This window comes from Echiichthys vipera (genome assembly GCF_963691815.1).
Source record: "Echiichthys vipera genome assembly, chromosome: 15".
Lineage (NCBI taxonomy): Eukaryota > Metazoa > Chordata > Actinopteri > Perciformes > Trachinidae > Echiichthys > Echiichthys vipera.
This window is the reverse complement of record NC_139840.1, coordinates 21,691,400-21,704,730: the sequence shown is the minus strand read 5'-3', so window position 1 is coordinate 21,704,730 and position 13,331 is coordinate 21,691,400. Positions and strand designations below refer to the sequence as shown.

The 13,331-nt window shown below is 43.5% G+C and overlaps 1 protein-coding gene across 3 annotated transcripts in view; it reads right to left on the bottom strand.

Annotated features, from left to right (window-relative positions):
* Positions 1-13,331, bottom strand: part of LOC310958295 (activated CDC42 kinase 1-like) — a 60,070-nt gene that overhangs the window by 23,565 nt on the left and 23,174 nt on the right. For 2 of the 3 annotated variants that reach the window (XM_083929178.1, XM_083929177.1), the window contains exon 1: positions 724-1,237. The exons of the other annotated variant lie outside the window; for it this stretch is intronic. In XM_083929178.1, coding sequence (XP_083785304.1) covers positions 724-786 — 63 coding nt within the window. In that variant the 5' untranslated portion in view covers positions 787-1,237. Of the gene's footprint in view, positions 1-723; positions 1,238-13,331 lie in introns of those variants that run through there. 3 annotated transcript variants of the gene reach the window in all.

The window sequence follows — 13,331 nt, the reverse complement described above, 5'->3', positions numbered from 1 at the left end:
CAATCAGAGCAGAGACAGACACTAAAACATAGTGTTTCAGACAAAGGTAAATAATTTGTTTTTTTCAACATTAAAGCGTGTAAACATGTTGGTAAAAACCCAAAAAGTAACTATGAAGCATGAGCATAATATGTCCCTTTTAAGGAATATGAAATATAAGAAGCGTGGCCAAATTGGTTTTAAGTTTCGAATGAAAAGTTAAAAAAAAGGGACAGAAACAACAAGTATGACACAGAAAAAGGGAGAGAGGGAATTCAAATGCAGTGAAACAACATGATGTCCCTGCTGAGAAATGCCTCTGGCCTGAACTCATTCCTCATGGTGGTGGAGAAATGCACACACACGCACACACACACACACACACACACACACACACACACACACACACACACACATCTTCTGGCCAAAGCCGTGTCCTGTATCAGCTCTGTACTGCTCTAACATCCTGCTGAAATAACAACAACCCTCCCAGAGGACGGCCTCAGTCCAGCTGGAGACCAACGCACACACACACACGCACGCACAAACACACACACGCACAGACACACACACACACACACACGCACACACACGCACACACACGCACACACACACAAACATACGACCCTATTCACAATGCAAATGCTATATTCAAACATCCTGACTATAGTCACTAATATCCATGTCATATTTCCAAATAATAAGATCCTTTATTGGACCGGGGAGAGCAGCTGTCAGACTTACTCGATATACGTGAAAGTGTGCCAGGAAGGGGAATGACTTTTTCAGCTTGTCAAAGCGTCGCATCTTGAATTCCTTCGTCTGGATGAGTGTAGGTGCAAAAAAAAAAAGTGCATGCACGTTTAATTGGCCAGAGGCGGCTGCTCGTCTCTTAAACCATTACCAGAGCCACAGTCATCCCAGTTTGAAGTTCCCAGTCTCTGAGGGAATTCTAAGAAGCGCACGAGCTCCTTGAATCCAGACCCACCGCTCCGAACCCAAGAGGGGGAGGAAATCCTTCCTAAGATCCTGTTTGCAAATCTACACCATTCCATGGCGGTGCGGTCGTCCTGTAAGACCCTTCTTTAGCTTTAGCTCCCTCGAGAAGGTAAAGAGGCATCCATGTAGCACTTGAGCGTGCAAAAGAGAACTTAAACTGTCTTCTGATATGTAGGGGAAAAAGCTGTGGAGGGATTAAGAGCTGCTGCTTGTAGCAGAGAAAAGCCTCTCAGCTCTGCCCTGCGCCCAGTCCAGCCATGTGTCCTCCTCAGACAGCAGTCAGCAAGTGATCCAAACTTGCAGAACTTCACAAATAAGTCACTCCTCCTTCCTCTCTTCCTTTAAATCTCTCTCTCTCACACACACACAGACTCCCCCTCCCTCTCTCTCTCTCTCCCTCTCTATCTGTCTGTCTGTCTTTGCGTGTGCAGCTACTGTCTGTTTGCTTTTCCATCCCTCAATCGAGCGTGGGGCTAAAAATAGTAGCAACTTCTCCCTGATTCAATCGCTTGCCAGTCAGGCAGGCAGCAGGCACGTGAGGATTGGAGTGAGTGACTGTCTCTGGTATCACATTTTAGGTTAAAGAAGATGAGTTTGGTTGGTTTCCAAGAACGGTAATGCGTGCTTTGTGCTGTACGTTGTATATCTTCTCTTTCTTTCTTTCATCTGTTGTTAAATCTTCCCTTCTTGTCTCACTTTCTCCCCCTAATGTAGTCCTTTCCCTACTTCTTTCTGCAGTACTTTTCCCTGCTCTACCCAGGACCCTCACCCTATCTTTCTGTCCTCCCCCTCCCTCACTTCTCCCCTGCAGTCAGTCAGACGGTCCGTGTAGTGCAGAGCAGTGCGTGGTGCAGAAGACAGAGGCTTCATGGTATTCAGCCCGAAGCATTTGATCCAGGGCCAAAGGGTCACATTCAACTGCAGGGTGGAGAGCTTGTTTCCTGTGATGCAACCCCCTAACACACACACACACACACACACACACACACACACACACACACACACACACACACGCACGCACACGCACACACACGCGCACGACCAATCACTTTTTCCCCTTCTCAACTGCTCGATCCCTACTCATATCCCTGAAATTACCCTTTTTTTTTTTTTTTAGTTTGAAACCACTGGTTGTGAGTGAACTTGAGTGACACTCTGGGGATGAGGAAACCTTATGAATGTATTATTATACAAATTATATAATCTCGTAAATCTCTGGTGAAACACAAAAAATCTATCTGCCTAACAACCCTAAAAACCTACTTGAAGCACAAACTAGAAATTAGCTGATCAACAGAAACTAGTAGAGGTCATTCTTATTGCAAGAGTACTAAACATAACCTAGTTTCGGCTTCTTAGCTTTATTATTATGTATTTTGCTGTTTGTCCTATCTGATAGTCAATCAATAAGTTCTGGGATCTGAACTGATGGTCGGTTAAAACAACCTATTTGCAGACATCAACTTGGATTTTAGAAAACCATAAAAGCATCTGTTTTTACTATACTATTGTTACATTTTATGAACTAAACATTTAATCAGTTAATAGAAGAGATCATTTGTAGATTATCTTGTAAATGATAAGTATCCCTCCTTTTGGATTGCATTTGGTAATTGACTTGAATCAGAGGAGCTGGTACCCGGGCCAGTTGGTAATTCTTTCAAAACACTCTTTTAATAAACTCTGGGTTCACTTACAAAATTGTTGGTGCTTAGTTTTATGTTTAAGGACTCTTATCATGCTACTGCAGAGGTTTGGTGTTTTTTTGAACAATATTAAAAAAGGCCGTTTTAATGCCTTCCCTGTACTGCCCCAAGCTAATCAGTGTTAGCCATGTCCGGCTGTTAGAGATTCTCCGTTAATAGTTGAAAATGTCATGAGTTGCAGCCCTAAACGCAACTGTAATCTACAGTAGATCTTTGTGGCATTTTAAGCCTTACAACGCATGTTTAAAAGGCAGAGGCAGACACATCTCCAACACTAAATCATGTTAATAGTAGCAACAGACAGGCCTGAAGTTTGTTGACTTGTGATTATAAATCACAGAGGCAGCAGATGTCTGTTAGTTGGTGACTAAGCATTACAGCTCAAAATAAAAACCAATTATCTTAACAAGACCTGCCCTAGCCACCAAAATGCAGTTAGCTCCCCTCTCCTTCTCACTGACATTTACCACTGCAGCATAAAACCTCACCCGTCTCCTTCCTATCCTTCATTAATCCCCTCTCTTTCACTCTCTCAGACTCCCCTCCCTCCCTCCCTAGGGTCTGGCCAACCAGTTGCATTTTCTCCTTTATTTGGTGCTGCCTTTTATTTCCTGCCTCTAATCCTCCAAAAATGTTATCTCTCTCTCCCTCTGCTGACTATAAACAAACCCTTACCAGCTGCTTTTGAAGCCCCCGCTCATTCCAGACACTATTAAGCCTTTGCTTTTCTAATATCACAGGTTTTGTTCTCCCTGCTCTTTGTTTCCCTTTGCCCTTTGCTTAGTAAATCAATTTAGCATTTGACTTGACCTCTTGCTTTTGACTTTATACATTTCTCTGCTTCCTCTCTCTCTCATTCACAGCCACTCTTCTGCTTTTAATTAGGAAGTTTTGTGTTTACCAGAGGACGGAAGGGAAGGAAAGAGAATACAACAACAAAGTAAGGATGTTGTCATAAAAAAATCTGGCTTTAATTAAATACAGGACAGCAGACATATCTGAAGAGCATGTGGTGCTGTGTACTATGGTTTTGTTTATGAGTATGCTGTGTGTGTGTTTCTGTGTGTCTCCATTCACGACAACACTAGCAGCAGTTATCTGATTGACTGTGAAGTAAGATGATCTGGGAACGGCTTCAGTGTGCATTAATATTTTAATCCCAATATCATTGACATAGATTCATTTATCTCTTGCTGTCCAAGATCATAGTTGCCTAAACTCATTTTGGTCGTGAAAAAATACCTAAAAGTCAGCTTCAATGTTGCAAAAAAGTAGAAAATGCCGTAAGAAGGGCGTTAAAATGGCAGAGCACTACATAAAATACATCATTATAAAATATATCTGTTTTTATTAAAGACTGCACCTGTGCAACACTCCATATGTGAACAAGGCAATGCAAGTAGCCAAATAAGTCACCTAAACTAATCCAGTTAGAGAAACAAGATGTAATGCCCTCCTTGCAGAAGACCTAAATCAGTTTTACACACCAACAGAGCTACAGTTTAACATAACAACCGGTCTTTAGGTCGTAGGAAACTTTGTTTCAAAGTACTATTTCTGGGTCCACGCCTCATATTTCTACAATAAGAGCACCTAAAGTCAGAGGCAGATCCTCAGATCAGATGTGCAGTAATTCCCTCTCAGTTTGAACTCCTTCCTCATTTTATTTCATTGTGTTGTAATTATCAGTACAAAGCTCTTGCAGAGCAGAAAGCCAAAATCAACCGGATGATGCAAAACGTGAAATCTCTGACGATCTGTTCTGCGGAGACTTCAGCCACTGAGACAGGACAAACGCTGTTCATCTGAACACAATGCCCACCTTAGCATGACACAGACCTGGATTAAAATCCGCAAAATATCCCTTTAACATTCAAATCTAGGTTTTAAATTTTCTATGGCCAAAGTAACAGTGGTGCGGTCAAAACACTCATCACACATACTGCTACAGGGCTCTAACACTCACATACAGTATGTTGCAGTACTGGGAAGCCTCTGCAGCCTCTAGAGTACCTTTCATTTTTCATGTGCTCTCACAAATGTTTTATGAGGAATAGCTGAGGGGGTTAGCTGGCTCCATTATTTCCAGAGTTTGGTTGTGGATTCCTCCTGGACTCGTTCAGCCATCATTTGTCTCATTCTCACAGTCACTCAGACGCAGAGGTGACGTCATGAAACATGGCTCTAAATCATCAAGCACATAGGATGTGACAGTACAGGAGAGAAAAAAAAGCAAAGGCCCTGCTTTGTCCACCCTCTCTTCCCCTGTTGTAACCACACAAGCACACACTCACTCACTCATAGTCTGGAAACACAACTCCCTGAAGTGTGTTAGAATGGCATGAAAATTCCCTTAAGTCCACATGATCTCTGCTGACAACTCTTTGTTTTTAGCTATAAGGTGGCTTATGTGCTTCAGTTACGGTAAATAGGAAAGTAATGTTTGCTTGAGTACAGGAACAGTGACTATAAAATAGATGTTGTAAAATAGCCCACATTCCTCAAAATCAGCAGCTGGACAAAAAGCCTATAACTGACTCTTGATCTACTACGGAGTTTAAAATCTGAGGCAGAGAGCTGAATGTATGTCAGTGCAGTGATTACTGAGCAGTGTATGTAGAGCCTTAGACATCAGGGTCACACTGATTCTGAGTAGATTTAAATCAGTGGAAGGAATGTGTCACAGTGCCGTCAGCTGCCTCCTCATAAGGAGATTAGGCCAATACGATTAATGGTCAGTAAGTCGACCTGCAGCTCCACTGTGACACCACTAGGTAGCACCAATCTCATGATGGAGTATCCAAAAGGGGGGATGGGAGATCTTAGGTCACTTAAAATGATTGCTATGTAGGATTGCACAGGATTCAGTGACATGAAAAGAAGCGAACAAATATAACACAATTCAACATATTAGCTTTGATTTGCATTGATTCTGCTAGATTATTATTAGAAATGATTCACTGAGTGGGTGACTGTGAAGCTCAATGCGAAGGTCTCGTCACACAGGAGGACTAGAGCTTCCTCATCATTTTATTTTACCTCTATTTTCTCAAGAGGTGATGTCAGTGCTTATTTACAAGTTAAATAGTGATTCATTGTATATCACGCTGACTTTTTTTAGAATTAGTTACCAGTTCTTCCATACTGCCTCAGTTTCACCCTGTGTTAAAGAACAAGAAATCTGCTTTTAAATAAAATACACTTAGCCCTCTTTTTAGTAGAATGTAATATATGTTCCCCTGCAGCCCCTTTTCTGTTAATTGTCTGGCCATATATGTAGGTGTAGGTTCCCTTTTTTTTATCTTTGTTGATCACACCGAGATGACTGAGAGTCATGGTTACGATTAGGTTAATGGAGTGTCCCAGTTATGTGTTGCAGAATGAGCACTTTATCCAGGTTTGTAATCTTTCTCTACGTCATCAACTCCACTTTAGATCTGCCCCCTTGTAGTCAGTCGGTTGACTAGTCAGTCATTTTGGTCTTAGACTAAGATTTCTTTAGCTGATTAGTAGTTATTTATGCTTTTTTCATACAGAATGACTTATCTCCAACTTAAGCACATCTCTGGTAATCACAAGATTTGAATTGGTGCTTTTCCATGATTGTTTTTGGAAAAACTCAATTTTTACAGAATTGACTAGTCCACAAGTGCAGAGTGTTACTCTACTAATAATTTCTCTTTAAAACAAAAACTAGTACATTGTTTAATGATGACCGACATGCTGAAATGAAGAGCAATATACCTGTTCTCCCTCTTTACAGAAATGAGTGGCTGCTAGACACACCTACATGCAGACGACCATAATTCTGGAACCTGGGATCATGTATACAGAGACATGAAAAACACTGTTAGCTTATGTTCCATTAAACTCCATATCCCGAACATGATAAAAACCAGGAGGAGACTCAAACTAATGTGCATGTAAACGCCCTCGTTGTTCATGCCTCCAACATCTGATGTGGAGCTCACGTCATACAAAGCTAGAAAGAGCTGCACCAGTTGTGTAATATGATAAATAAGTGTACATTGAAATCTGTTTAAATAAAACTCAGTTGTTCCTGACATGCTCGGCCCCTCACTCACAAAGAAGCAGCTACTGTGGGCCCCTCCAGCTGCTCCTATCTGGCCTCCATCTCCCTCTCTCTTTCTTTCCATCTCTTCCTTGCGAGTACACACAAACGCACACACAGTAGTATGACTCAGTGTCTGTTCAACTGGAATAAAAAGGGATACTAAGCCCAAGTTAAATGTCTGACCGTGTAGATTGTATTATCATGAATTGAGTGACATCAAATTAGTGGCTTGCTGGCTAACGAGATTATGAAGAACAAAGCGCTGTGTGAGGTCCGCGTTACAGTCTCTGTACTGCAACAGGCTTGATTCTGTAATATGATGCTCACTGTACAAAGACGTAGGCATGCAGAGGCATGCACTCACAGCTGGATTCACACTGACGTACAGTGTTGGGAATTAAGATAGCTCAGTGGATACGGATGGACCCGATGTCAGTGCATTTCTAAAATAAGCCGCAACCTTTTAATTGGCAAAACATCACTCTGCGGTTTGGTGGTGTGTGCTTAAAACCGCCAGAGCAGAGCGAAGGGGTAGCAGAACAAACATCATAAATCTCTCTTAATACTGTGCAAGAAAAATATCTTTACATACACACACACGCAGACGATGCCTGTGACGGAGACCTGCATGCACAGACAGAGATGCGTCATTCCTGATCCAACAGATAGTAACCCTCTTTCAAAGTCTGGCTTTTTAGATTCTCATTTAAATCCCTTCACCGTCCACAGCACCTCATTATTCAGAGTCAGGAGAGGAGAGGCGTTATGTGGTGGTGGGTGTCAACATTGAGAAGAACAGACTGTGGGAATGAAAAAAAGTTTTGGATCCAAACAGGCTGCTTCCACGCCAGCACAGAGCATATGTGTCCCCTTTTGGTAGCTTGGCATAATATGCATAATGCCAGACTACAAAAACAACCCCCACTAATAATTCCTAACGTCGCCTCCACCCTGAAAATACACCCATCCTAAGCAATCTCTTCTTTGATCCCCTAAAGCTGGTTAAGAGGAGAAAGGAGGGCGTTAGTGAAAAATGTCGGTCAATTGACCTCCTACAGACAGCCAACAGTGTGGTGTGACCCAAACATGCAGCACTATGTGGGCTACGATGAGATAAATGGGGAGTATGTATTCTTCCCAAAAACACAGCAGATGCTCATAAATGTAGTGCTGGTTGAATCTCACTAATCCCCTCATGTTCCAAAGCATATCAGGACTAGATAACTAGACTAACCTCTCTCCATTCTCTTTTTCTTTCTCTCTCTTAGTACCTTGGTACAACGGTTCTAACACATCTTTCTTATCTGATGGAGACTGCAGTGTGTCGGTGGCGTGTGTGTCAAAACTAGAAAACTGCAGCTGTAGAAAGAGAGCGATCTGATTCAGCCCACAGAAACCAGGACAGCTGCAGCATCCACCGGCTTAACCCCACTGCTGAACTAGCACACAGACCCCTGAATGCAGCACACAGTCGACATTCATGATACTTAAAATGTTGCACAGATCTATACATCCATCCGTTCATGCACTGTTTATCCTGTGTAGGGTCGTGGAGGGTTGGAGTCAATCCCAGCACAGACTGAGTGACCAGGGCTGGGTGTCGCAAACAATATACTGTATATATCGATATACATTAAGCCCTTTGGTCAACTGCGGTTGTTTTAAAATGTGCAATACTATATAATAGTATTAGTATTATAGTATAGAAATAGACTTTCTCTCACCAGGTCTCTCTCTCTGTGCTATCAATAAAGATCTTAAAAAGGTAAGAACGCTAACAGCATAGTGGCGATGACCTTGCTGGCCCCATCCATGCCCAAAGAACAGTGAGGGCCGTCTGTACATTACAGGGTTTGCTAAAGGGATGTGGGGGCTCTGCGGAAGAGGTGGGAGGCTATAAAGTGTCATAGTTTGCCTGTCACCGAGCTCCTTCAGCAGCACCTCATCAATGACCTCATGGTTCTGCATTCAATAACTCAGCACACACTGGGGCTGGTCTTTGTGTGGGTGAGAAGTGCTGTGTGGTGAGCGTGAGTATGTGGTGGTTGAGGAGAGTGACAGTAACAGTGACGAGTGTCAAAGAGCCGGTTCTGTGCACAGATGAATGAGAACTTACAGAGATCTGTGATACGGATTATTTTCACACATTAGGTATTTTTCACAGCAGACATTTTTTTCCTTACTGTTACTTATTAACCCCGACTCTGTCCAATATACAGTAAGTGTCTCAGTAACTCGTGACAGAGTGACAGTGACCCTGGACCAGGACCCTGAAAGTGAAGCAGCTTAATGGAATTCAGCCAACATTCATTTATAGTATTTATTGTCCAACTGTAACATGAAGAGTTATTCCGTTACCAGTATCAAATGTGCTTCTAATTCTGCACAAAATGCTGGATCAGATACAGGTGAGTATGCCAGTGGTTTCACCCGGATAAAATGTCTGTTTTCCTAGAAATTAATTCCTCATTAAAGCCCCAAAACTGCAGCCTACAGAGAAAGTTGCACTGTACTACCACTAGTAACTATGTTTTTAGAGCAGCGAAGGATTGATTTGCATCTTCTAGCGGAGAGTGTGACGTTAGAAAATAACTTGCATTGATCCTTCTATACTCTTTGACGTTGGTCTGAGCTAACATTAGCAAAATGTTAGCGATTTGGTAACATTTTACACTGTTAAATCACGGTCGGTGGTGTTCAGCATGCAATGGATCTGTCCTTGTATAGTAAGTAGCAAGTTCAGCTATTGGAATCTGTAAGTCAAATCTGTAGAAATGTCTGAACGTTAATGGAAGATGGGAGGGGCTGATGACACACGTACACACACGTACGTACACGTACACACACACACACACACACACACACACACACACACACACACACACACACACACACACACACACACACACACACACACACACACACACACACACACACACACACACACACACACACACACACACACACACACACACACACACACACACACACACACACACACACACACACACACACACACACACACACACACACACACACACACACACACACACACACACACACACACACACACACACACACACACACACACTAAAAGTTAAGGTTGCTTAAATGACTGCGGCAAAGGTACATATTTTCCTATGACAAAAGACACATTAGTGCTGTGAGAAACACCATCTAATGTATACCTGACTGCTTTTATATCAATCTAAAATTTCTTAAGTAAGAAATAAGCCTCCCTAAGAAAACACCACAATACGTTACATTATCTCACACCCATTCATTTTCCATAACACCTGCTGAAATTGCTCAGTGTTTATCTGTCAACAATGTCAAAGCTCTGTGGCAGGATGACTACTATAATGAAGGAAACTATAGAGTTCTACCTCTTCGTCATCGCTGGGCAGGCGTTGGTAGTCAGACTCTGACGTGTCCTGCAGCCTCTGGTATTCTGCAGTCTCCCCCATGGTGGGGCTCCAACACCCGGCTGGTACCTGCCCGGGGCTACGTGTCCTCAAAGTCCCCCAATAGCCACACGTTTAGTCAGTCAGTCGGTCAGTCAGCCCGCTGCGAGGTCTGTGCTGTCATTAGGAAGACAAGTACAGTATTCTGCATGTCATTCACAGTACAGCACTGTTTTATTACAGACAGCTGAGCACAATATTTATAATCATTCGACCAACTGTGCTGCAGCTGTGTACCTCCAGTGCTTCCACCTTCATTGTCTTCCTCATTTATGTTGAGTATGCTTTCCTTGGAGATAGCCAGACAATGAGTTTCTCATGTCCACAGAGTGGTAACAGGGCTGTAATCACTGACTGAGCAGTCTGTAGAAACACCGGTGCTTATCTTTATGGAAATAGCTTTTAGTAATGTATTCCTCTGGCCAGCTGCAGACAGTAATTCCTGATGCAGAATGAACATCGTCTCTCTTTTTGCCTTGTTGTGCGTAGGCAGGGGTTCTTCCTCTTCTGAAGAAAAACATAAGACAATCCGCTTCTTTTAAAAAAAACAATACAATTTGTCCTTTTCATATGCCTGTAGCTTTAATCGTCAGAGAATATCCGAGGTGTTAAACTAATCGTTCCAAATTAATATTCTGGTTGTTATTGTCCTCATAGACAGAAGGAAATCCCACGTGTAGAAGCTGCAGCAGCCAGGATGGAGCATTGGGATGATGCAGCCAAGGTGTGGCCCTGGAGGTGACAAATCCAGCAGGCTCTATTCCTGTCGTCCCATCTCACGCCCCGCTAATAACCTCTACCCTCAATCCGTCTCTCGCTCTACCTCTCTTTCCACCTCACTCATTTCTGCTCTCTCTCTCTCCGACTGCTCTTGTTCACCCTGCCTTAGTGCTGACGCATGATCTTCATATCCAGCAATATCCCTCTCTCTCTCTCTCTCCGTTTCTATTTCTATGCCTCAGGCATCACAGCAGCCAGCTAACCTCCTCTCTCTCTGCGCCAGCAGTGAAATGTTACAGCAGCGAAGTTGAGAGATTGTACAGGAGCCGTTTTTCATTTTTCACCTGTCTTATTTAATCCTTCCTTTGTGTGCTTCTATTTTTTTCCCTGTCCCCCACAGATCTTGAGCAGCTGTCCAATCGGACTGGCAGCTCAGCTCTGATGATCACGGCTAAAGGCTGGGAGGATTTTTAACGCTGCTTTGTCCTAAATGGACTTCCCGATTGCTCGGCCAATGCCTAATCCCTGGCTGTTGTTGTTATTGTTTATCCCCTCCTCTACTCCTTTCAGTCCCTCACCCTCTAACCTGCTTTCCGCACCCCTCTTGATTTTTTTTTTTTTCCCATTTCAGCCCCAGCTCGATAATGTAGTGAGTGGTCGCCTCCACTATTACCGTGGCAACATCAACCCATCCCACCTCCTCCCCACTCTCCTGTATCAGCGGGGGTCCTCAAAGAAGCAGCCAATGACGGCGAGGCAGGCTGACAGGGTAGGGAGGGGGAGGAGAGACGATGGCGAGAGGCGGGGGTAGCCCTAATGAAGAGAGTTAATCCTCCCTCTGAGAGAGAAACACAGCCATGCTGCTTTGTGTGTATTTGTGAGTGTATGTGTGTGCGTCACAAGCACCTCTCCACTATAGGGAGGGTATCCAGGCCATCTGGATCCTTGCTGAGTGGACATCTGGATGGAGGGGAAAACAGAATAAAAGAACAGTGTGTGTGTGTGTGTGTGTGTGTGTGTGTGTGTGTGTGTGTGTGTGTGTGTGTGTGTGTGTGTGTGTGTGTGTGTGTGTGTGTGTGTGTGTGTGTGTGTTGCGAATACCTCCTGGTCTTTCCCCAATTTGCAGTGTGACCTGCTACTCTGCGGTCCTAGCACTGATGCCACTGAGTCAATCTTTAATAACACATCTAAATGACAGCAGTACACATTGCTCGTTGACTCATGTTTCTTCTTTTCCACGCTTCAGTCCATGTTACTCTCTTTTCTTCCCTCTTTCCATCCTGAACACTCGCTGTCTCTCCTTTTCACTCCTGTCAACTCATTTGTGCCTGTCCTCTCATTCCCCACCACCCCTTTCTTCTCTCTCTCTCTCTCTCTTTCTCTCTGTGTCTCTGACTCCATTCCAGTCCTGCAGATGTCCTCAGGCCGGCTATTCGCAGCCCACTGAGCAACATTCACTTTTTGCTCTCATTCCTTCGCCTCCCCTCTGCTCTGTTGTTGAATCATGTGAAACATGTGAGCGGCACGCAATATTGCATTGTAAATACACAAACATGCATGCACCTCCAAACAAACGGCATAGGCACACACATCAGTGCAGACGTGAAGACTGCATTTCTGTAATTATCACATTATGCTGATTATATGTACACATTTTGAGGGCAGCAATCGTAATCAAATTCCCTCTGCCATAAATGAGATTCACATGAACCAGTAAGTCCTTCTCTGTCCCTTTATGGTTATGGCTTTGTTTTGCAGTCTCTGGGGTGAGCTGTCTCTGAAATGAATCCCAAATCAATGATCCTTACTGGTCATGCTTGTCACTGGAGCAGCCTCTGATCTTTAGTCCCAAACGGTTAACACCCTCACTCTGCCAGCTTGAACAACACCATTTACTGCACCAACCTCTCTGACACCCATTCCCTCTACATTATGTTAACGTATCCTTTATCTTTCACTGAATGGATAGTCGGACAGTGTCAACAAACAAACACATCCTTCATAGTACCAATGCATTAGTTTGATACACATTCAGCTGAGCATCCTTTTCACACTCCTCAACCCACCCCTGCACATGTACAGGGGTGGACACAATAGAAAGAATCACCTGTACCATCAGCACTGTCTCGAAAAAAGTATGTTCCCATTAGGGGTCCCAAACTAAAAATGTTTAAAGTCAAATCTGATTTGTCACGTCTTGCCTTTAGCCGACTGATCGTCATTTTTATGTTTCCTTATGAAAAAACCCTCTAATGCGTGGCGAGCCGTAGACATAGCGCGGACAGCTGCAGGTGCATGTGAGTCCGATGCTGCGTGGTCACGCATGTCAGGCAGAGAGTTACTGGGAGATGTGATTTCTGATTTCTGATAGGGGCATCTTATTAAAAG